The sequence below is a fragment of the Alosa alosa genome, chromosome 1 (genome assembly GCF_017589495.1).
Source record: "Alosa alosa isolate M-15738 ecotype Scorff River chromosome 1, AALO_Geno_1.1, whole genome shotgun sequence".
NCBI lineage: Eukaryota > Metazoa > Chordata > Actinopteri > Clupeiformes > Clupeidae > Alosa > Alosa alosa.
This window is the reverse complement of record NC_063189.1, coordinates 20,969,432-20,993,124: the sequence shown is the minus strand read 5'-3', so window position 1 is coordinate 20,993,124 and position 23,693 is coordinate 20,969,432. Positions and strand designations below refer to the sequence as shown.

The following is a 23,693-nucleotide window of genomic DNA, read 5'->3' as shown; positions in this document are numbered from 1 at the left end:
ATCCAAACCTTTTCTTTCCTCCAGTCAGATAGGCCATTATCTGTTATTATCTGGCCTTGGAGATTATTACAAGCAGGCACTCACAGGGAAATGACCTGTGTTATAGACCCTTTCAAGAGAGTTCCATTTTCAGCATCATAGTTGGCCCCACAAGACTTCCTTTTTAACATTCCATATGTTATCTTAATGCAGAGGAAGTAAATTGGGGCCCAAATAGAACGTTCAAGCATTGTTTTTGTTTTTATTGTTGAAAGGGTCTATAATGACGCATTTGCCAGAGTTATTCTTCTTTAAATCTTCTTGCTTGACCTAATATTAGGGCACTTTTAAAGCTCGTCAGACAAATGAAGCAGTTGTCTCCATTGTCGTATTCCCTAGAAGATGCAAAAGCTCCTACCCATATATGTTGGTAATGTTCGACTATTAATCACTCCTGGGGATCTGACAGTAACTGGAGATATTTGTTAACAGTTTGAAAATAAGCCATATGTTATTGTTACATTATTATGCACACCAGCCCAAAGACGTGATTCTTCTCCTGTCACACGTCTCTGTTTGTTCTGATTGTGTGTCCTGCATCTGTGTTTTGCTTTGCCGCACACTATTAGGCCTGTGCAACACAAGGAAGACCACCTCCTGTCTTGCCTTGTGTAGGTCCTTGTTGCTTTTTGCCTCGTTCTCAGAGCAAGTCTCCCAACATGTACAGTTAAGTATCATGCACCACATCTTTCTGCAACAGAAAGAGTCAAGACTCCTTTTGCTGTTGGTCCTTCAGTAGTGAAAGATGAGACCCCACTCTATCTGATCCAGAGAAAACCTCTGCCTTGACAAACCTCATGAAGACTAATCTTTACTGAGATGATCTACAGCATGACCCCTCCACCTTCAAAAAATTAACTTCATTTCATTGTGGTTTTCACTGTAGAAGTCAATTGACATTGTATATTGCTTTAAATAAAACATGTACAACAGGTTACAATATCCTAGGGTTTCAACTACGGAAGAAAATATATTGTGCGATTACTAAGCATGTATACTTGCATATATTAATGAAATTCCAGTGCTCCACATAAATGCATTCAGCATGAAGATGTGTTCCGCAGTATCAAAACTCCCCAAACATTCTCATTTCCTTTCAATTGTTAAATGATGCTATAAATGATAATTGGTCCTTGTGCCTGCATTTGAACACAATACCAATTAAGCCCGTTCTGCGTAGATTCTGAATAATATTGCACACAAGATGCTCCACATTCAATTTCGGTATTGTTACCATCTCAGGGGAAAGTCCTGTATAACTCATATGAAGGGAGAGAACTAATGAATAGAAAACCATAGATATTTATTTACATGATTGCTGATGCATGCAACATCTTACTGAATAAGCAGCAGCTTACAGAACAGAATCAAAACAAATGAGCAAATACACAGATATTGAACATCTTGGCTGAAACCAAGCACAGTTTATAAATCGTTAGTTCACTGCAACCAATCAAAGCCACAGATGTTCTAAAAGGGCGGAGCAGCCTGTGGGGACTCATCAGGGTTTTCTCCCAGACGGGTGTCCAGTCCTGATGGTCACACTGGACCTGTCCCTCAGGATGAGATCAGCTCCTGGAGGATGGAGCGCACCTGCACTGGGTCGGCTCGCCCTTTGGTCTCCTTTTGGACCTCCCCCATGAGTTTGTTCAGGACCTTATGGTTTCCCCGCTGAATGGCCCGTACCTGTAGTAATGAACTGTGTTAGTAAAGTCCCAGGCATTTTACAGTCCAATGATTTTTTTTTTTTTTTTAAAACATAACTTCCATATTTTGCGTTGATTTAGCCTTTGACGAACAACATTAAAAAGGTACATTTAGTTTTAAAGGAGAATTCTGGTGATTTTACTGGAAGTACATGCTTTAAACAAACTCCTTGCCCTTGAGAAGCAAATACTAGGTGAACACTGTGTGGTGCTCTGGCCCAGGCAGGAGTCACCTGTTCAGGGTGGGTGTCCACCACCCTCTGGCAGATGGAGCGGAGCTGGGCGGTGTCAGACAGCAGGCCCAGATCCTGCTCATGGACAATCTGCTTTGCACTCTTCCCTGGACTCTTCCACAGCTCCTGAAAGACCTGATACACCAAACACATCTCAGTAACTCACAGACTCACACTGGCTGCTACACTGGCTGTGTCTACTCTATGTTTCCTATGTATTTTATACTATTCCTATCAGTGAGACCAAAGATGATTTTCATGCAGGCATGACAAAGTATATTCTATTCTATTCTATACACTCATCTCAGTCACACTCAGAGACCCAATGCCACACCAGGGCCACTTACCTTTTAGCAGCTGAGGAGGAGATGGACCCAGCCTCCAGTAAAGCCAAAAGTTCAGCCAGAGCGTGGGAAGAGACTGGGCTTAATGGAGAAAAGAACAAGACAGGTCCCTTTATAGCAGACTAGTAAATTAGCTCAGTGGCTCATGATTAACACTTAAGGGGAAAGCAGTCAGTACCACACACACACTCCGATAAACACTCATAATATGCTCCTACCACCACTAGGCCTTCCTCACCTCTGGCTGACCTGGAGATTCTGCTGGTTCAGAGACCCCACCAGCTCTTTCATCACCCAACCAATCACCTTTTTGGGCTCAGCTTTGGTGGACTTCACTACGCTCTCAAAATAATCCAACAGCCCATCTTCATTCTGTGACACAGTGACATTAATACAGTCCAGACAAATCAAAGGAAAGAGTTGCCTTTAGAACATTATAGACAAATCAAAGGAAAGAGTTGCCTTTAGAACATTATAGACAAGCATGTTAAAAGTAAAGGGTGTGTCAGAACATCTCTAAGCAGCTTGATGTTCCGGAGACTACAGATTATTAACAAGCTTAAGGTGCATGGAACTGTAGCCAACCTTGCAGGATGTGGCTGCAAAAGGTAAATTGCACCCGTCATACTCACAACATATGTTGCTTAAAAAGTGAAGTCTGATTTGCATTAAACATAGAATAAACAAAAGTTAAAAGCCCATTGCTTTTGTCAGTTTCAAATTATTTCAGAGGAAAATGTGTTTACAGGTTTTTTCTGATTGCTTAAGCACATTTTTTGTAACTATGGCTTTTTTTGCAAAACTCTACACACAAATAGGAAAACCTTTCACCCAATCAGCAAAACATTGTAGTTCTCTTGCAAAAGCTAACACACCTTGCTTAACTCTTCACACCTTCGTAAAAATGATGTTTTCGTATCAAACAGTAAACACAAGCTATCACAATAGTAAGCACACAATGTGCCAACTACACACCAATGGTCTGAATAAAAAACACATCTGGCTTTTGCTTTCTCTGTGCACAAGGTAGACCATGTCAGTTTGAGGTCATACTTTTGTCATAGTTCTGTAAACATACAGGGATCCAAACTTCAAGTATTGGTGTTTATTTACACACATCAAAACAAACACAAGTGTGTTTTTCCAAGTCAAAACACAAAATAGCAATTTCACTGAGACAAAACAAATCAGTCTACATCGGGTCGTCTCTCTCAAAATTCCGTCTACATCACATGCAATGTCCTAGTCCAAGGCACCGGGATCTATTCTGGAATGACGTATCCAGGCCTGACATGACAATATCCCCACATGTAGACTGTTTTTTTTGTCTGTAAAAGGGCTATTTCTTTCTCTTCTCACTCTTCCTGCTCCCTCCATTGTACATTACCTGTGGCTTATTTATAGTGCTTAGGCTGATTGCAAAGTGAACTAATTATCTAAAACAGTTTTCACATGAGAAAGTATGCCAGAGAGTTGGCAAAATAGTGTAAATAATAGCCATACATGTGTATGATTTGCCAGGAGTGTGTTGATCATTTGGAAATTGAGTGTAAAGCAGTGAGTTGTGTTTACAGTTCCGCAAAAATAGTGCTGTGCAGTGAATTATGCCTACAGTTGTGCAAAGTGTGTGTTACAAAATTCCAAACTGAGTGCAAAGCAGTGTTTGTGCTTTTAGTTTTGCGAACTCAGTGAGTGGTTTTGCTATAAGTATTAATAGTTTTAGAAATTGTGCTATAACAGTTGTGTTCAGCATTCAGAAAAAACTGTAACTTCTTTGATCTGTAAATGGACACTGTCCAAGCAAACCAATTAACCCTTACTGCCACCTACTGGATGTTCATGAAAACTTCAGAGTACTATCCTCAAGTTTTTCTAGGAGACAAACTATAGGTGATTCATTACATGGCTAACCAACAAAATAGTGTACACCATCATACATACTCAATAAAGAGAAGGGACATCCAAATTATTAAGGATTACAAGGAACTGGATGTTGATACTCAGACAACAAATTCATATCACATAACCATATTTATTCTGCTCTTATAAAGTAACTGCTAATACATTGCACATATTTATATCTAATTACTCTAAACCACCTTCTGTAAACCAACTGCATACTACTGTCTACACTGCACTATATTTGTTGTCCTGCCTATGCACCACCTGTCTATACTTTTTATATCACATTGCACTTTTCTGCTTTTTTGTACTTCTGGTTAGACGCATACTGCATTTTGTTGGCTTTGTACTTGTACTCTGCACAATGACAATAAAGTGGAATCTAAAGTTGAATCTAATCTAATTAAACGCAAAACTCCATGTGCCATGTCCTCACCACCAGTGTGAAGCTGTGCTCAGGCAGAATGCTGTAGGTCTGCACCAGCCTGTCCCTGCGTACGCTGGGCAGCTCAGGCAGGCCGGCCTGCAATTGGTCCACCAGCACCACCTGAGACGGGTCCAGCCCCGCCGGCACACTCGCACTGTCATACACCCTCAGAGGGGGCAGGTTGGGCTCTGGCATGAACCTACACACACACAGTGATCAGAACTTCACAAATCAATCTATTCAATACATCTGTAGATATATGCACTGTTAAACTTAGAGACAATACCAGCCATCTAAATAACACAATGTTGTCCACTTAGTGCGTCTTTCTGCCTGTATGTTTTACATAGTTTGACAAAGCACAGTGCTTCTAAAATGATGCATGGCGTGGTCATAAGCCAGTTACCACTTGGTCATCTTTAGTGGACTTAAGCCGCTAACCTGTAGTCCTGGAAGTCCTCCTTGTCTCTCATGGGAAGAGTTGTGCTGAGGACCAGAAAATATGAATACAATAATAAAAAAATACATTTGTAATTATGTAATACACAAGCTCATCAGCTAGTGAAAATGCCTTGTTCACATTTGTCAGCCTTCTGGAGCTGCCAACCTGGTAAAGACACTAAAGACACACACTGTGCACATCCGCTGGTGTGGATGGGCTGGGTCCTAGACCTCTGTGTTTGTGTGCACATCTCTTATCAGCCAAGCAGACAGTTGCATAACAATTGACTGCCTCTCTCAAATATGAATTAAATCTTCATACGCAGAAGACAACACCTGTTTTGTACATCAAATGAAATAAGTAAGTATACTGTGATATCATGAGAGGCTACACGGCTCTCAGCGGGACAGTTCAGCAGTGCAAGGACACAATGTTATAATACAACGAAGGTTTTTAATAAAGTTCTTGGGAATTAACAAAAAGGTATGCCAAGTTCAAAAGGGTAACTAAGGATAAGGTTGATCTTTCAACAGTCAAAAACTTAATGTCTCTTCAAACGTGAAATCATAGTCCCATTCCCTCAAGAAAATATCTTCTTGGAAACCGGTCTTCATCCTTCCTTTAGTCAGCGCCGCAGCCCGTGGCCAATCCAGCGGTAAGTATTCCAGTCTTCAGGTAAGTATTCCAGTCTTCAAGTACTTCACGTGGAAAGTGCTACTTCGACCATCTGTAGCTTCTCTGAGCGCACAACTTGGAGCTTGTCTCCCAAACCCCACTCTGACACCAACTGTGTCTCTGCGCCTTAAAAAGCCCTTCAGCTCATCAGGCCCTGATCGGTCTCAGGTGTGTTGGGATCTCGTGTGTTGAGGGGTGGAGTTTCCAACTCTACCAGCAGATGGAGCCAAAGCTGTCCGAGACTGCAGCCATCTCAGGGGAATGTAGCACCCCTCCAGGACGCAGCCTCTCGTGACATCACAATACGTATAAGTATATATACTCTTTTGATCCCGTGAGGGAAATTTGGTCTCTGCATTTATCCCAATCCGTGAATTAGTGAAACACATTCAGCACACAGTGCCGTGCCGCCTACTGGTCGGGGTTCGAACCGGCAACCCTCCGGTTACAAGTCCGAAGGGCTAACCAGTAGGCCACGGCTTATATGCTTTTGTGCAGGAAGGGACTTTGGATACTTTGAGATTTCTTGTGAATGTAAAGTGTGTTACAAATAAAATGTGTTATTTTCCTTATTATTATTATGCTAAGCCATATGGGACACATGATACTTTAAGTCCTTGCAGCAGATTGGCCCATCAAAGTATCCACATGAAATCTCCAAGTATCCAAAGTATAGTATAAGTATAGTACACTATACTATACTTATACAGTATAAGTATATATACTTTGGATACTTTGAGATTTCTTGTGAATGTAAAGTGTGTTACAAATAAAATGTGTTATTTTCATTATTATTATTATGCTAAGCCATGTTTGAGACATGATACTTTAAGTCCTTGCAGCAGATTGGTACATGCAATGTTTCTTCTGGGCTCTCTTACCCGCTTTTCTGGTCATAAGCTCTGGTCTCGTTCTGGACAATGCCACCCTGTTCTAGCAACTCCATCTGCCGCTGGATCTCATAATCTAATGGACACAGTAAACATATACACACAGAGGGAGGGAAAGAAAGTGTGCTTATGTTTGGGGGTTTGCTTTTGTCAGCTGAAGTCACCTGTCGTAGAGAGCAGATTAAGGGCGCGTTCACACTAGACCGTTTGGTCCGGACCCGAGTTAATTTGGACCGATGTTTCGGTGATTTTTGATAGTGTGAATGCAGTCTACCGAACCCGCTAGAAAACAGTGGTCTGGATTACTGTTCGTTAGAACTCTGCCGCAATTTGAATGCTATCTGTTCCAAAACCATGAAATAAACTGCCGTTTTTGCAACGTTGCCAAGCGATATTGGTGAATAGAAGCTAGTGCTCATGACATAAACTGACCCGGGTCCGCAAAAACAAAAATATAATGTGAACGGAGACCAGCTGGGTTAAGGCAAAGGGAGAATAATCGCACTCGGGTACGGTCCAGTTAAATGGACCCAGTGTGAAGGCCACTTAAAACTCCTGCACTGGAGTCTTCATTGCACTCCACCTTAAACTAAGTGTGGCCTTTGTGTGGGACTTCACCTAGTCTTTCCCACACACCATCCATTTCCTCCACCAGAAGGTGCTCTCACCTATGGCCCTGGCCAGGAAGCGGGCGCTGTTGATGTTCTTCACCTCTGTCCTGATGCCCAGTGGTTCCCCGGGCACATGCACCGACACGTTAGCGTCCACCCTCAGCTGACCCTCTGTGGGAGGAGGAGGAGAAGGAGGAGAGGGTATTAGACCCCAAGCTCTAAATTGGCTTAGCATTTCCTGTGCAGAGGTCCTGAATTCAGATGTTTTTGTTTATCTTCATATTTAGCTGACGCATAAAGGCACAACTGAGTGAGTGGGTTGTTTTAGTGTATGATACATGTAGACAATGCCAAGAGTGAGAGTGAATGAATGGCAGTGTGGATAAGAATAAACAGAGAGAGAGAGTTGAGGAGGAAGAAGAAGAAACAAGAACAGAGGGGACAAAAAGAGAGAGAGAGAAAGACTAACACAGAGAGAGAAGAGACATAGGGATGGAAAGAGAGAGAGCGAGACTAACACAGAGAGAGAGAGAGAGAGCGACTAACAAAGAAAGAGAGGAGAGACAGAAGGACAGAGAGAGAGAGACTAACACAGAGAGAGAGGAGACAGATGGACAGGGAGAGACTAACAGAGAGAGAGGAGAGACAAAGGGATGGAAAGAGAGAGTGAGACTAACACAGAGAGAGAGAGAGAAGATGAGGACAGAGAGAGACTAACAGAGAGAGAGGATAGACAAAGGGATGGAAAGAGAGATTGAGACTAACAGAGAGAGAGAGAGAGAGAGAGAGAGCGAGCGAGACTAACGCACAGAGAGAGAGAGAGAGACCAACAAAGAGAGAGAGGAAAGACAGAGGGACAGAGAGAGGAGACAGAGGGATGGAGAGAGAGAGACTAACACAGAGAGAGAGGAGACAGAAGGTCAGAGAGAGAGAGAGACATAACAGAGACAGAGAGGAGACAGAAGGACGGAGGGGGCTTAGAGAGAAACTATAGAGGGAAATAAGCCCAACATTAAAGGGGTTCTCAGAAGGGAAAATGATGGGAATCAGTTAGCTTTGCCCTGCTGCAGGGATGAGCTGAAGCGGCATGATCTCGAACAGCTGGGCCTCCTCTCCACATGGACAGCTCATCTCAGGCTCCATCACTAGCTCCATCAGACCGGGTTTCAGAAGGTCAGGCGAAGCAGAAAAAACTCCACGGGTGATGGCACTCTCAGTTCAAAGCCAAATGTCTCAAAAGACTCTTGCCTGCCATGTTGCCCCAGCACGTGCCCAGTGTCTGCAGGATGAGCTGAAGCTCTCGAACAGCTGCCGCTGCCTCCTCTCCACAGCTCATCTCAGGCTCCATCACTAGCTCCATCAGACCGACACCTACAAACACACACATGTTAACACTCCACCTGCACACACTTGTGCTCAGAGAACAGATCATATATTCTTCAGGCACCAGCATTCTTCCAAACATATATACACAGTAAACTAAGGAGTCGGATACATGCTGACACACCTGCCCTGTTGAGGTCGATGAGTGTCTGGTTGCGAGGCTCATCATGGAGGCTTTTGCCGCTGTCCTGCTCCAGCTGGATCTGTTTGATGCGGACACTCTTGGTCACCATCTGGTTTCTCTTGGTGCCACCCAGGTAACTGTAGGTCAGCGTGCCGTCCACTGCAATGGGCAACCTTTGCTGGGTAATCTGGTAGCCCGCCTGAGTAAACATTAAACAATCATCAGCAGGAGTTGAAATCTGTGATGTTTGTAAGTCTTGACAGAAATACAATATATTATACAATATTATACAATATATTATAGACTATTGCAACACAACACAGAAGACATGGTGTGTGGAAAGGTTTCAAATAATTACACTACATGTAAGAAATCCATGGGACACGTCTAGTAAATAGGCTACCCTAACTCAATTGGAAGCTTTTTGTCACCATGAGAGACGAAGTAGAAAATACCTTATGGGGCTAATTCACAGTCTACCCAAGCTACATGGGTGTGAATGCATCAAGCTAGACAAGGAGGGTTTGGCGCATAATTGCTTAGCAAAATGTGCTTTTTTTTTTTTTCCAAAAGAGTTTGTTTTTTTATGCGACACAAGTGCGAGTATTCAAAATGGGGACAAACAACTCAATATGTGCATGAGACTTGCATTGTCAATTGTGTCCATGTAGATTGCATAGAGTATGAATCAGGCCTTAGACATATATTTCTGTTAAATGTTAAATGGACCCATTAGAAGCCAGTCCAGTAGCCCTGTTTCACATCAATATACAGTGGCTTTGACAAGAACAAAAATATTCCCGTCCCAACCATTCACCTGCTGCAACCACTTGATGAGTCTTTTCAGACTAATGACAAGACTTGGGGCCAGTTTCACAAAAATAGACTTTGACTATAGCTTAGATATAGTAGATACTTAGACTTCATATAGACATCTAAATTACACTGTTGCACAAAGCAGTTTAGGTCTTTACTACCTGAAGTAGGACTATAGTACAATGAATTCTGGATAAAATAAGACTCTTTTCAAAATGAAAAAAATGGCTGCCTGAGTAACCACATCTAACCAACTCAACTCGATTTTACCCAAGCAGAACATGCTTGTCTTTAGGTCAAACAAGATGAATAGGGCACATATGTCTTTACAAATGACATTTCAGATGTGGTATTTTCATCCTCTACAATTTATAGGTCTTCTTAATTAATTTGTTTTAGATAAGCAAGAATAGGCTAGGCTAGGTTACACATTTTCAACTGAAATCAGTTGTGGAATCAAGATAATATAGTATCTTTAAGACCTAAGTTAGCCCTGGGGGTAAGGTGTCTAATTATTTTGGTCTAAAATAGGTCAGTCTTTATTTTTGTGAAACAGTCTAACTTGCATTAGACTAGTATATGGGCAAAATTAAGACTGGTCTAACACTATAAACTAGTCTAAAATAGTTTTGTGAAACCGGCCCTTGGTGGACAAAGCCTGTGTTAAGCAGGGTGGGCTCACAGGCATGTCGGCATAAAAGTAGTGCTTCCTGTCAAATAGCGATTTCCTGTTGATGGAGCAGTTGAGAGCCAGACCAGTCATCACTGCAGCCTCCACACATCTCTTGTTCAGCACCTGAGGAAAAAGGGCAGCTATGATTTCATTGTTTCCCCCCACTGCAGTGTTAACGCCTGTAGGCTCTGTGAATTTGGTCAGGCAATATCGAGGTCTGCCAGTGTTATTGCCTATATTTTCATAATAATGTACAATAAGTCGATAACATAATTACTGTGTCAAGCTTACTCACTGGTAATGTGCCCGGAAGAGATGCATCAAAGCAAGATACAAGTGAATTAGGTGGGGCTAAGAATTTGACTTGTGAACCAGAGAAGAGCTTTGATAAGGAGTTGATCTGAGCATGGATCTCCAGGCCAACGACTCCCACCATCCTTTGAGGGACACTGAAGATGAAAAAGCCCAACATAATTAAACCTACTGGTTTAGCTGTGTTTGTTGTGGGGACTACAAACATGTAAAAGTATTATTTATAAAGAAATGTTTAGTTTTATAGGCTACATAATCTAATCATCAGTAACAATCATTCCTTACAAAAAAATAACTCAAATTTCTGGAGAATTCCTTGTCGTTCATATGCACTACGAAGAGATGAGGTATTTTGGACATGATAAAATGTATTGCCGTGCACTTATGTAAGGGGTTATATCAACACAGCTCATTGACATTTATTACAAGGAATCTTTGTTCGCCACATATCGTCGTGACGTGACGTGTACATAAATTCATTTTAACAGTAAAAAAAAAAGCTTGAACTCTTCATAACAAATAAACCACTAATCATTGACCTTGTCAAACACCATACAATTTAGCATAAATGTCCACCTATTTTAGTGCTTTGGAGACAGTCTAGTAGATAGCAGAAATAGTTACCACGGCTATCATTTATTTTCTTATACATTTGGCAAGATGCGTTAGCACTGTGACTGCATTAACTTTGAAATGGTAACTTTAGCTTATGATCGCAATGTCAATGTGCCTTACCTCTTCTTTTTTGTTTGGGGTTTACTTTGACAGCGATTACTACATGTGCTTATTCTTCTTTTTAAAATAAGATATACTATATTTGTAGTAAGAACAGAAATATGTTTTTGATTGTTGCAATTATATATCATGCCACAAAATCCTGCTGAGGCGGCCGCCATGATTACTCCTTCATGGAGTGTCATGGGGCTTGTAGTTTCTGTATTCATTCTTACCGCGACACAGAAATCTCGAGAAAATACAAGTTCCACAATGCATTATTGCCACGCCTCCAGTATTCGAGGTAATTTCCCGCAGATTTTGACGAAGTTGCATGTCAGTTCCTGTTTTGATACGTGCTGCTGACTGCTGAGTGACTTGTGGCGGGAGTTTAACGCGTGCTGCATGTAGCGGTTTACAGCGTTTTACCCTACAATTTAATCAAAAGCTTTCTTTGCCTGTCGAAACATGGAAGATAACAGACAAGAGGTTGAGCTGAGAAGCGATGTGCCTATTTCGCCTCCGAACGGTGAAGCCCTTTGCACTCAGGAACACAACCAAGTAAAGTTAACAAATGGACAAAACCATGCCAGTTCACCTGTGAATGGTGTCCAGGAATACCGGAGACACACATTTAGCACTGAACCCACTCTCGAGGACATACGACGGATGCAGGCAGAGTTCACAGACGAGAGGGACTGGAACCAATTTCACCAACCCCGAAATCTCCTCTTGGCAATGGTTGGCGAAGTAGGAGAGGTGTCCGAACTCTTCCAATGGCGTGGGGAAGTTGCCGAAGGACTGCCGGACTGGACCGAATCAGAGAGGGAGCATTTAGCTCAAGAACTGAGTGATGTTTTGATCTACTTGGTAGAGCTTGCAGAGAAATGCCACGTTGACTTGCCCCAAGCCGTCCTTCGCAAAATGGCTTTGAATCGACAGAAATATCCGGCTAGCAAAGTCCATGGGTCGGCAAAGAAGTACACTGAATATAACGAATAATGTTTTGCTGTGATCCACTCCAACTTCGCCGCTGAATAGCAGAGACAAATCAGACTGCTCCCGAAGATTACTGATGGTTTGCACCAAGATTGTCGCACACACTTGTTCTTATTTTAATTATGTGCTGTTAAAATGCACTTTCACCTTGTAGCCTATTTTAATTGACCGAGTTTTACTTTGTCGCCATGAAAGTCCTTTCTGGCAATAACAATCTTGATCTTTCTGGAAGCTGTAACTTTCTATGGTTTCAGTTTAAGTGCCCAGTGTATTTTACGTTTTATTGTTTCCCCGAATTTACCAAATTAAGGCTGTACACAAATGTTACATTTTGGTTTAGTTGTTATTTTGTTTCCCATGAAACCTCAACTCTAACTTGAGGTGACAGCTTGATACGTACTCATCCTCTGGCCCTGTGTATTGTATCCTTGCAATGTTGTCAATATAGTACACTTCAAAGGTTTTACAAAAGGTGTCCCGTCATTAATGTCCTATTGTCCACATTGTCTGTTGCTTTGTTTACTTTAATGTGTAGTTCAATGTCACGGTGGATTTCAAAATCAATCCCCATCTCAAAAAGTGAAGGAACTTACTTTCATAAATGTGAAACAACATTGCTGTGGTAGTCAGCCATTTACCTAAATTGGAAAAGCCTACATCCTAAAAGGCCTTTATCTGATTGATAGCAGATTGTGTTTCTTGTTTGAGTGGAAGACAATGTAATAGGCCTACAACAGCAGTCTCACTTAGACTACCTTTTTAAGCAGTTGGAGATGCTTTCTTTTATTCTGCTGCTCTTTATTCAAAAGTGAGAGGTGAGCATGGCAGGAAGATAGGCCTACTGGCAAGAGCCTGGTAACTTTACTGCCACATGGACTGGCACACCAGTCATTTGTCCACAACTTTCTTAAGAGGTGACTGAGTTTAGCCGATGAGTTCAACAGCTCATCCGTTTAAAGCTTGCTCTTGTGTGAATTGTTCTATTAAAAAAACAGCACGTAATTAATTTACTTGTGTTGCCTGAAAATGTTCAAGAGGAATCAATAACAGTTAATAGGAGGTGTGACTGAGTACCGTCACTACAGTTGCGTATGCGCTCTGACTGCCATACCAACGGGCCTGGCTCTTTGGCATTTTGGTCAAGCTGCAGGGTTAATGCCCCGGAGACCCGGGTTCAAGACCGGGTGGGGTCACTGCTCTCTCCCTTCGCTACAGGAGTTCTACTCAGAACAGGTCTGTTCACATGTCTGATTGCTCCAATGCCAGTCCTTTAGACAGTGAGTGAATGTGTAGTGGGAAGTGCAATTTCTTATCTTGGTACTGTGTACCATAAATGTGCTCTTACAGAGGAGCAGTTGCCTAGAATAGCTGTACCTGTAAGCAGGACTACTACACAGTCCCCTTTCAAGGCAGACCTTGTAAGTCTGATTCGGATTTTTCTGATTTATAAAAGAACAAAGTGATGGAGCCTCGGTATCTCTAGAATTTTTAAAAATAGGCAGATATCAGTTTCAGCTCTCCCAGCTAAGAAAGTTATTTTTTATCAAGAGTCAACTCAGTCACCTTATTTAATTAGCACATTTAAAACAACAGGAGTTGACCCCAAGTGCTTTACAGTTGAATCAGTTAAGACAATGAGGAATTACATCTGAGGAGCAAGGAGATTCCGACAAGGAACGGACCTACATGGCAGGGATAAAAAAAAAAGCGTAGGCCTAGCCTAAATTAAAGTAGCATAATGTGTAATATATATATATATATAAAAGGCATGCATAAGAAAATAATTAAAATAAATAAACAAGCGAAATTTGCATTAAATGTAAGACTGAGTAACTGTATGCTAGATCAGCGCTTGAGCCACGCCTCTGACAGGGCGCAAGGCGTCATGGGAAAAGGAAGCAGCTCCTCTGCCGAAAGCACAGAGCCGACGCTCCGACAAAAAGGCTTATTTACAGTACTTCCTGAGCTAGGTGGTTGTCGTGTTCATCTCGACTAGCGTCATTTAATCGCTTACTAATGAAATATAAACTAAGACGAACTATGTTAAGTGAATAAACGGTAACTTCGTCGCATACCGGTATCATCTCGTTGTTAGTTTTCGGCATAACAGGCTAACCTGTTAGCTGTTAAATAGGTTGAATGGAAGTATCTTAAAAATAAACTCATTTTCGAAATAACTTTTATTGAGGAAATAATAACACAGTGGAAAGAAGTCGGAGTGAAAAGTTTTGTTTTGCGAAAGGAAAAACGTTACACGTAGGCGTGAGCGGCAACTTCGCGAAGTGTGATCACTAGTAAATAACTGCTAGCTCTCTAGCAAGCTTACGTCGCCTACCTGATCGAGGAGCAACGTCATATCAGACTGGTAAGAGGGTTGGCAGGGCAGAAATAGTTAACCCTCGGGTAAAGCTCATAAAAGCGACATTGCCTGTGGACCAAATGTTCTACCCCCTTCTCAGATTTTCTGCGACGCTTTGCAATATAAGTATATCACCACGGACGGAAACGGTGAATATCATCAAGGCGAATTGAGGATGAGCTACAAGCCGATTGCACCCGCCCCTGCCGGGTCAAACCACACGCCACCAGGTAAGGTCCTCTAAGAAAAACTTTCCTGTGGGGATGATATTGGTGGGGATTGGCATTTTCTCTCGTTCTGTTTAGAGAAGCTTAATAGAAGTGTATAGCGGTGGAGATGGTACCTGTACTGTTTATTTCATTAAAAAAAAAAAAAAAAAAAAAACAGGTTAACTGATGCTCAGTGAGTGAGAGTGAGTTGGGTGTAGCTGCAAGAGCACACTGCAACACTTGCACCCACATTACGGTGGTTGAGAATATGGGTTGACCTAGCTATGCATTTGTTTTCACAGGCTCCAGTGTTCCATCCCCCTCCCTCCCCTCCTCCTCCAACTTCAGACCAGCTTTCAGTGATTTTGGGCCACCGTCCATGGGCTTTGTACAGGTACATTTCTTCTTCTGTAGTAGTTGTAAGGAAAGGTTGAATATTCCTATTGTGAACCATTTGCATGTTTTTATGTATATTTCTTAGGATATAAATGTCAAATGTAGGCCTAAATGTAACAAACTCTTTTTGTATTTGTTTTGTAACTACAGTTTGAATTAGTGTAATGTCTTCACCATTATTTTACCTCTCTCTGCCCAGTAATCTACATATATAGGCTTTGTGTCTTCTCAGCCTGTGAAAGTTTCTCAGGGATCCACATACAGCGAGTTGCTGTCTGTCATTGAAGAGATGGGCCGTGAGATCCGGCCCACTTATGCTGGAAGCAAGAGTGCCATGGAGAGACTTAAGAGAGGTAACATGACTCTTGTGGCTCTGTCTGTGAAAAAAAAAACAGATTTGTCCAGTGTCTGTGAAAAAAACACATCTGTCCAATTCCCTGAACTATATATAGGTGTGGAAATGAGAGCCAATGTTAAGTCCGTCTGTCATTCTACCCCCTTGCAGCCTAGTAAAATAACATCAATCCATGATATTTCGGTCTCCAGGGTGTGTACAGGGGAACGGTATTCTCCCCTCTGTCATTCATTATGTTGATATCAGAGTAAACGATTACTCCAATAAAAAGTCAGAAATTCAGGAGCCAACTATTTGTCAACAACCATGGAGAAATTGATCTCCAGCAAGGCGGTTTAGAAATGGCCAGGTGCAACAGTTGGCTTCATTACATACTTTTCTCTCAAAGGCATCTGTTTCAGAAGGGTTCATGAATGAGGGTTATTGCGTAATGCAGGGGTCTTGGATGAGAGAGACACTGATCACGGACCCCCACCCAAATTTAGGCCTGATATTCTTATCTTATATTTGGAACTAAGTCAGTCACACACAGGTAACGTGTTTTTGCGCGGATGGGTAAGTGGTACACATGTTCCGACGGTGATCACATGAAGATTCATGGGTAGCATATGTGTTATTTTATAAACAAATAGAAAACGTCTTTTCTATGTTTTGATTGTTTCTGTAGCCCGTCGGACGTTTTTAATTTTTGAAAGAGGAAAAAAAAAATGTTTCAGATTAAATCAATTGGCGTACCCCCTGCAGTACCTCCGCGACCCCCGATTGAAGCTCAATGGCATGAGATTGTGCCGCATGTAGTGGGTAGTTAATGATCTTTGTATTGACATGCTGATAATGGGAACCCATCTTCCCTCTTCTGTGCAGGTATCATCCATGCTCGTGCTCTTGTACGGGAATGTCTGGCTGAGACGGAGAGAAGCGCTCGCACATAATCTCCCCACGGCCATTTCATTTCTGCCCCAAACCCTTTCACTCACCTATTCCTTCCAAATCTCACCCACATGTGCACATACAACACCTCCCTCCCCCTTCACTCAGTCACAAGCCCAGGCAGACCCACCCTCCCTTAAGCATTTACAGTTTTCAGATAGGGCCAATGCTGTTAGTGTGGCTTTTTTGTAATCCTGATTTTTGCAGTTTGAGTACTTGTATCAAGAATAAAGTGAATCATTAATAGAAAACCATTTACTCGCCTCTTTCATTGTTAGTTGGAGAACATAATGGTTTGTGGTGTTTGTGTGGATACAGAAGCATTAGGAACCATATGAGACTCATCTTTATTAGACCTCAGTCACAAACTGCAGAAGGACAAAGGCATGGTTCTCCCAAAATATTAGTCTGAAGGCAATTATTAGAGGGGGAAAACAGCACATCCAAGTGTCCAGTCAACCATATCTTTTAAAAATGAGTCAATACACATGACTGATACATTATGCTTGGCCACAGAAAAAAGTCTCAGGACTTCTCACACAGTGTCACTGGCTGGCCTGCTCCTTGCTCACAGAACATGCTGAGGTTTTGGTCTGTGACTGCAGTAGGATGTCATCCTGCCCATTACTTAAACCCATCAAGGAAGATAAGTCACAAAGCTCAAGCATGGTTACACACGATTATACAGAGTTACAATCAAAACACATGAATACATAATAGTTTAAAAGAATATAAATATGAATATAATGAGCATGATATAACTGAGTAACATGAAGTGCAGGTACGGGTAATGATGTGATCTCTAAGTCCAAGGTCAGAAGACTAGTGTAACAAACTTCCTGGTTCCACTGATTGTCTTGAATGACCATGTCACTTCAGGTGTGTGGACCACCAGGAATAATTAATTCCAGTGAGCAGTGAACACCATGAAGTGTATACGAATATCTGAGTGAGACGTGGCAGCAGAGTACATGTCATTTCTTAGGACCATGAAAGATTCTGGGTTCATGGCCTGAGGATGAACTTCTAGTTTGGTGTTGCAGATGTCTGAACATGTATAGTGCATGGACGGAAGGTGTGTGTACAAAAGAGACGCATAAAAAGCAATGGGTCCACATTTACAGCTGCTTTGCTACTTCGCATAATACTAAAAGATTTAGCCCTGGAAAAAAGAAAAGAGGGGAAAAAAGTTAGATCAACAGTACCAACACAACTTACACCTATGGTCACAATACCATCAATATGGGCTTTGTGCTTACTTGAATATGGGCTTCCTAGCTTACTTGAAGTCGGCAAACCAGTTTCCTGTTCATTGATAAGGCTGTCAACAACAAAACAACTAAAATCAATCCTCTTCAGATGCTTGTTGACAGCGATGTCAACAAACAGTAAACTGGTTTGCCGACTTCAACCCTAGCTGGTGCACATTGCAAACTAAAACACAACGACACATTTCTGTACCCAAAGTAAAAGGCCAAATTATACAGGGGTTGTTTTAAAACATGAAAGCAACAGCCAGAAACACCTCAATTAACTGCTTAAATGTGCCCAGTAAAATACAAAACTCTTACACCAAGAGTTGGATAAAGAACATATCTTTGCAAACAACACACATTATCAGTTATTGACAGTGAAATATACATGGGGTGTGGTATACTCGAAGCAGTGATCTCTGCGTGCACAAGGTTTGACATCACCGGAGCTTAAGACTCTTATAGATACTGCCTGGCCAAAGAAAGGTCACTAACTGGATTTAACTACTAAGCAAATAGGTAACAGCTTCCCAATGGGGTCAGTGTTATGATCTGGGGTTGCTGCAGTTGGTCAGTGGGGTATTCCACAAAGCCGGTTTTATCACAAAACCGGGTAAGTTAACCCGAGGTTTGCGGTAACCCTAGGTTTTCCGTTCCAAAATGAACACGGTATCTAAGTTACTATAGAAACATATGCTCTGAATCAAACCTGGTCGGAGCAGGTTTTGCGCAGGTTAAGTTTGGAAGATAACCCGGTTTTGCTCAGGGTAGGCTATTTAAACCCACGTTCACGGCAGATCTCACATGTTTGCAATGGCATGCCCTTTTGATGAGAGCCCTGTTGACATCAGAGTGCAAATAATTTGGGCAATCCACCGAGAGAGAGTGATAAGACCACCGCTCGACATCTTGTCTTATCTTGATGATTTTTTGCTGGAGCGATATCGTTTTTCGCGTGAATCTTTCATATATTTAAATAGCCTTCTCTAGCCCTACATTGCCAAGGTTACCAATCGTGGACCTGGCTTCAGTTCACTGCAAACGATTTGCATTGCTCTGTTTTTTTGCGACGGATTGTTTTTTGTACAGTGTTGGAGATACTGAGCATATAGGGAAAGCTACAGTCTACCGATCAGTGTGTAAATTCTATCTTGCGCTGAAGCGCTTGGTGCGCTCCTGGCCACGAACCCACAAGGGTCATTAAAATGGGGTTTCACCAACTCGCAGGTCAGCATTATATGCTTTAAGTGTTCCCAAATGGCACAGAAATGACCCTTGTTGTTGACTTGTCATCTGGGTGTTCAGGTAGGTACAGCCTACGCAGCCTATATTGGCCATGCATTTCCAATATCTTCATGATGGTTTGTTAATCGCTGTCAATCTTGATTTTTTTTATCATTAAAAAGATGATATGTAATGCTTCCTACATGATCACTAATGTGGAGGCAAAATGGGCTGGTTCGGTCCACGATGCCAGGATGTATTGAATCCAATTTGAGCTATAAATTTCAACAATGCGTGGCATTATGAATGCGTTGCATTATGAGCATATCATAGACCATCTGCCGACTGTCGGCCCTCTTCACGATTGGCTTAAAAAAAAGTGGTTATTTACATGCAGGAGTGTCAAATATGTTATGACAATTTAAATGCTGGACTGACAAATATGTAGGCCAGTACGATGGTGGGAAAAGTTTGTATGACGTTTTTATATTTCATCTTGATCAGATGATAGTTGGGGCCCATCAGAGTACATCTTTGTATAACAGGTTATGTGATAGTTAAGCTTTGTTAACGTTCCTGAGATATTAATAGATTCATAGTTCAAATATTTAGGATTGTGCTTTTGTCATGAAACTTACACATTTAGGCTTTATTTCTCTGATTTTTCTCTTAATTTCTTTCTTCATTATAACACCTTTTTCCTCATCATAACTCTCCAGGAGGACCTGGAGTTCAAGGCCAGTATTTTATGTGGCCCTTTTCGCCATTTATAGGTTTGGCGTGGACACGCACAACCCTGCGTTAACCAACCCTGTGTTGATTGAACTAATTCATAAGCGGTACGGTGGAACCGACAGCTCTGGTTTAGTCGGCGCAGGGTCAATCAACCTAAAGTTCAGCGTTAACTCTGTGTTTTAACCTCCGTTTGTGGAATACCCCACAGGTCTAGGTTCAGCAATGTTATGTGCCAAAAAGAATGAGGTCAGCTGACTACCTGAATATACTGAATGACCAGATTATTCCATCAATGGATCAACAAGATCTACAAGATTGCCCCTCCCCCACTACCACCGAGCACCCCCTCATGGAGTTTGCACCAGACTGTGATTGACAGTCAGATCTCACACAGCCCTGCTCTGATTGGACCAGAAGAACCGGGAGCTGTGGATTTTTGCAAAACAAATAACAGGCTCTAAGTGGAGGTAGAAGTGTGTTTTATTTTTCTAAAACCGGCTGACTTATGTTGTTCTGTTCAGCATAGTGTCGGTGTCAGTGAATATGATCAAAAAAATCTTGTCAACTGCAGCTTTAATTCTTGCATACAATACACCACATCACATGTTGACTGTTAGTCTGAGAGGCTAGCTAAGGCCTAATGTCTTACCGTGGTGGCAGTTGCACCGGCAGCAAAAAGATTTTTGTAGCGGCCCTTCTCTTCCTTCTCTTTTTCACGGATGCGCTCCTCCATCGCTCTAAGCTCGCGTGCCACCATCGGTGCCAGGCTTGGGTCCAGCTTCACCACGTTGGCAAAGTCAGATCGTGCCTCCTTCTCATTCCATACTGCAGCATGGGCTTTGCCACGCTTAAAGTATGCCTTCACGTTGTCTGTGATCAAATCAAAGACCAATAGTTAGCTTCAGATGTTAGGGCAATCATGGCTTTGATATAACAATACCATCTTTGGGACGTATGAAACTTAAGTTGGTAGGCAGACTGAGGACAAACTCACCTTCGTATTTAGAGAGGAGTGAGGAGCAGTGTTCCAGTACCTCATAGTACTGATTCTGGTTGAGCTTGCACTGGCAGTAGTTGAGCAGCAGGGGTGTGATCATGTTGTCTATTTTAATCCAGGGCTCATCTCCTGGTTTCTCCTGAGCACCACAGAGAGGTAAAACAATAGATAGATAGATAGATAGATAGATAGATACTTTATTGATCCCCAGGGGGAATTCAAGAAAGATGTAAGCAAGGCCATGGACAGAATGACAAAAAAATGACTCATTTAGGCATGTATTACACAACACCGACACAAAGGGTAGGGATGCACACAAAGTAGCCAAAGAACTTAGAGCTGCAGCTAGCGTGATATTATATACACAACAGAAACGTGTCAGATTACAAGCACCAGTACATGACCCACAAGAGTGTCGGTCCACCTGCCCAGTTCCTTTGCAATACTGTTAACTCACCTTCATCTGCAGGTTCTTCAGGCAGGCAATGGCATTATGGTAATTTTCAGCCGCTCCCGCAAAGTCACCCTGTTTGAAGAGTGCATTGCCCTGTTCATGAATCTGAGGCACAGCTTCCATCTTCTCCTCATCTGTCATTGCCCAGGTGTCCAGCTGGAAGGTACCTGGGGTCAAGACCTAAGGAACAGGAGAAATGGATAATATGAGGCCTCTAAAGGAAAATAGTGGTGATTTATACCTGAGCTCAATAAAGAGTTGGATAATGTGGCCTTTTAGGTGGATTAAAGACCACTTCCGTGTTCTGGACTATCTGATTTGATTTAATGCTGACATCACAATTGTGTAACATACTGAAATGCAGCAGAAGAGCAACCCAGACCCTCACCTGCAGAAGCTCTATAGTGAAGACAAGAGGCTGGGGGTTGGCCTGCAGCTCGTCCAGGTCGTGGTGGCCTGTTGAGTGGTGGGAGTGTATCTGGGCAATGCCGCAACAGTGCCTCTGGCCCTCCAGAGGATCTTTCCCTGCCCTGATGTTCCTCAAGGACTGGGACATCTGTGGATACAGCGCTGTGTGCTGGGGAAGAACATGAACATGGAGGTATTTTTTTTTCTGCCCAGATTAAAGTGATGTTTAATGACACATCTGACAACAGTATCTAGTTACTCTCAGAGGTTGACTAGCTTAACATTGTGTTCTTGAGGACACGTCCATTACAGCTAACGTTTCTCTTTCTCAGAGTGTCTCCTTTAGTAATGGCAAAACAAACCTTGACTTCGCAGGTGAATTCAGAAATTTCACCCTCCCTCATAGTTGTGACTATCTGCTCCCAGACAGGCAGCTTGAATTTCTTCCCCATGATCAGTTCCATGGGCTTGCTGTGGCACTCCGCTGATCTCGAGTCATCCAACACGGTTCCATCGCAAAGGCTGGTGCGATAGTGGAACTTTACCTAAACAAAACAGAATCACTTACTAACTGAACTGGTGTTGCTGTAGGCCAGTGGTTCTCAAACTAACACTGGTGGTACACAGAATCTTCTAATGGTACAGAAGTCTCCAAGATTTTTTTGTAAAGATCACATAATAACTCCAAATTATATATCATTCAAAATCCTTAACCACACAATCACTTAAGTTAAATTTAAACTATTTTTTGTCTTTCATGACAAAAGTAGCCTATATTCATTTTTACATCTGTCAGTAGGAGCTAATAGGCCTACTAGGCTAGTACTAGGAGCCAATAAGCCTACTAGGTTAGTGTAACTGTATGGAGTATTAGCAAATGGTTGACAAGTTGTGATGGCAACCAAAGGAAAAGGAAGCAAACGTGATGGATCAAAAAACAGTCATGCAACCATGGCTCCAAACTGGAAGTATTACAAAGTGTGGTGAATATGTCAAGCAGAAACTGAAGTTGGTGACAATTAGCCCAGCACAAGTGACTAGTGGCCCTTCCATGGCACCTGCAAGCAACAAACGACGCAAAGCAGTATATTCAACATACAAAATGGCCTACTACGCTATTATATTTTAATGGCAGTCATAATGATGGTACTTGGACGGAGAGCCAATTGTTTTCTGAGGTGGTATTTATTGTGAAAAGTTTGAGAACCACTGCTGTAGGCTATACCTCTTCACTTTACAAAATTACAAAATGGAAGTTACACTGTTGCATGTTGGACATAACAATTTGACAGAGTAACTGCAAATGAGCTTACTTTCCTAGCGCAAACTACTAACATGAACGTTAGATCCATGTTTTCTGGTTTGGTTTACCACAACAGATACCCAAGACAAACCGAGCTACGTTGAAAAAACTCTTAACCAGTTAACGATAGCAAGGCATTGCCTAAGTTACAGTATAGGAACATTCCTATAACTAACAGTGCATAAATTAGCTAGCTGATTAAGTGACGTTGTAGGCTAGGATAAATATATTTTTTACAGTCTATGGATAAAACACAGTAGTATCAGAGAACGTAGCCCGTAGACGTGCTCTGGTAGTGTTTTACTGGCCCTACCGACTGCCACTCAGTGAAATAAATGACGTGTTTTGAGGAGGCGTACCGTTTCTCCAGTAGCCCACCATCAGGTAAACCAGAAACCCTTTCCTTTCTGTGAGGATCTACCTTATTGAACCATCATCGAAACACAAAATGCAATTAAACATCCTAGTGCGTAACGCACCAGTCGTTAAGTGATAAAGTTCGTCGATTTCTTACCTATCCTTTGCCCTATGCTAGACTAGCTAACGTTAGCTAGCTAACTATCCTCCAGTTGTTCTATAGAAAAATTACGCAACACAGCTACCAGTGAGGTTATCGGGATGCTTACGGAACAACATGAGTACCTTAGTTCCGTCGGAAAATGTTGATAACTGCCCTCTGCCAGGACAGACTACTTTTTTCTGTATCCCTTCCGCGCTGAGAGCCACTGCTATCTCCTCCATCCTTGTTCGAAAACAGCATTAGTTCGTAGAGAAGTGGGA

The 23,693-nt window shown here is 42.2% G+C and overlaps 4 protein-coding genes across 4 annotated transcripts; 2 read left to right on the top strand and 2 right to left on the bottom strand.

Annotated features, from left to right (window-relative positions):
* Positions 1-1,321: 1,321 nt before the first annotated feature.
* gatb (glutamyl-tRNA(Gln) amidotransferase, subunit B) lies at positions 1,322-11,473 on the bottom strand. The gene is made up of 13 exons (XM_048264426.1): positions 11,313-11,473; positions 10,561-10,714; positions 10,275-10,388; positions 8,777-8,975; positions 8,518-8,640; positions 7,327-7,440; positions 6,650-6,734; positions 5,093-5,137; positions 4,661-4,850; positions 2,561-2,694; positions 2,326-2,403; positions 1,979-2,114; positions 1,322-1,725 (listed from the first exon to the last, which is right to left on the bottom strand). The coding sequence occupies exons 1-13, from the start codon at positions 11,471-11,473 to the stop codon at positions 1,597-1,599; spliced, it is 1,662 nt and encodes a 553-aa protein (XP_048120383.1). The 3' UTR covers positions 1,322-1,596.
* A 154-nt stretch (positions 11,474-11,627) lies between these two features.
* dctpp1 (dCTP pyrophosphatase 1) lies at positions 11,628-13,296 on the top strand. Its single transcript, XM_048254246.1, has one exon. The coding sequence runs from the start codon at positions 11,760-11,762 to the stop codon at positions 12,291-12,293; it is 534 nt and encodes a 177-aa protein (XP_048110203.1). The 5' UTR covers positions 11,628-11,759; the 3' UTR covers positions 12,294-13,296.
* Positions 13,297-14,165: 869 nt separating this feature from the next.
* cdk2ap2 (cyclin-dependent kinase 2 associated protein 2) lies at positions 14,166-16,793 on the top strand. Its single transcript, XM_048252822.1, has 5 exons — positions 14,166-14,655; positions 14,750-14,879; positions 15,161-15,252; positions 15,487-15,607; positions 16,474-16,793. Exons 2-5 carry the CDS (start codon positions 14,825-14,827, stop codon positions 16,539-16,541), a joined length of 336 nt encoding a protein of 111 aa, XP_048108779.1. The 5' UTR covers positions 14,166-14,655; positions 14,750-14,824; the 3' UTR covers positions 16,542-16,793.
* A 74-nt stretch (positions 16,794-16,867) lies between these two features.
* On the bottom strand, positions 16,868-23,691 carry LOC125300701 (aryl hydrocarbon receptor interacting protein). Its single transcript, XM_048252810.1, has 7 exons — positions 23,556-23,691; positions 21,973-22,155; positions 21,591-21,779; positions 21,206-21,382; positions 20,746-20,887; positions 20,401-20,621; positions 16,868-17,701 (listed from the first exon to the last, which is right to left on the bottom strand). The coding sequence occupies exons 1-7, from the start codon at positions 23,652-23,654 to the stop codon at positions 17,696-17,698; spliced, it is 1,017 nt and encodes a 338-aa protein (XP_048108767.1). The 5' UTR covers positions 23,655-23,691; the 3' UTR covers positions 16,868-17,695.
* Positions 23,692-23,693: the final 2 nt, after the last annotated feature.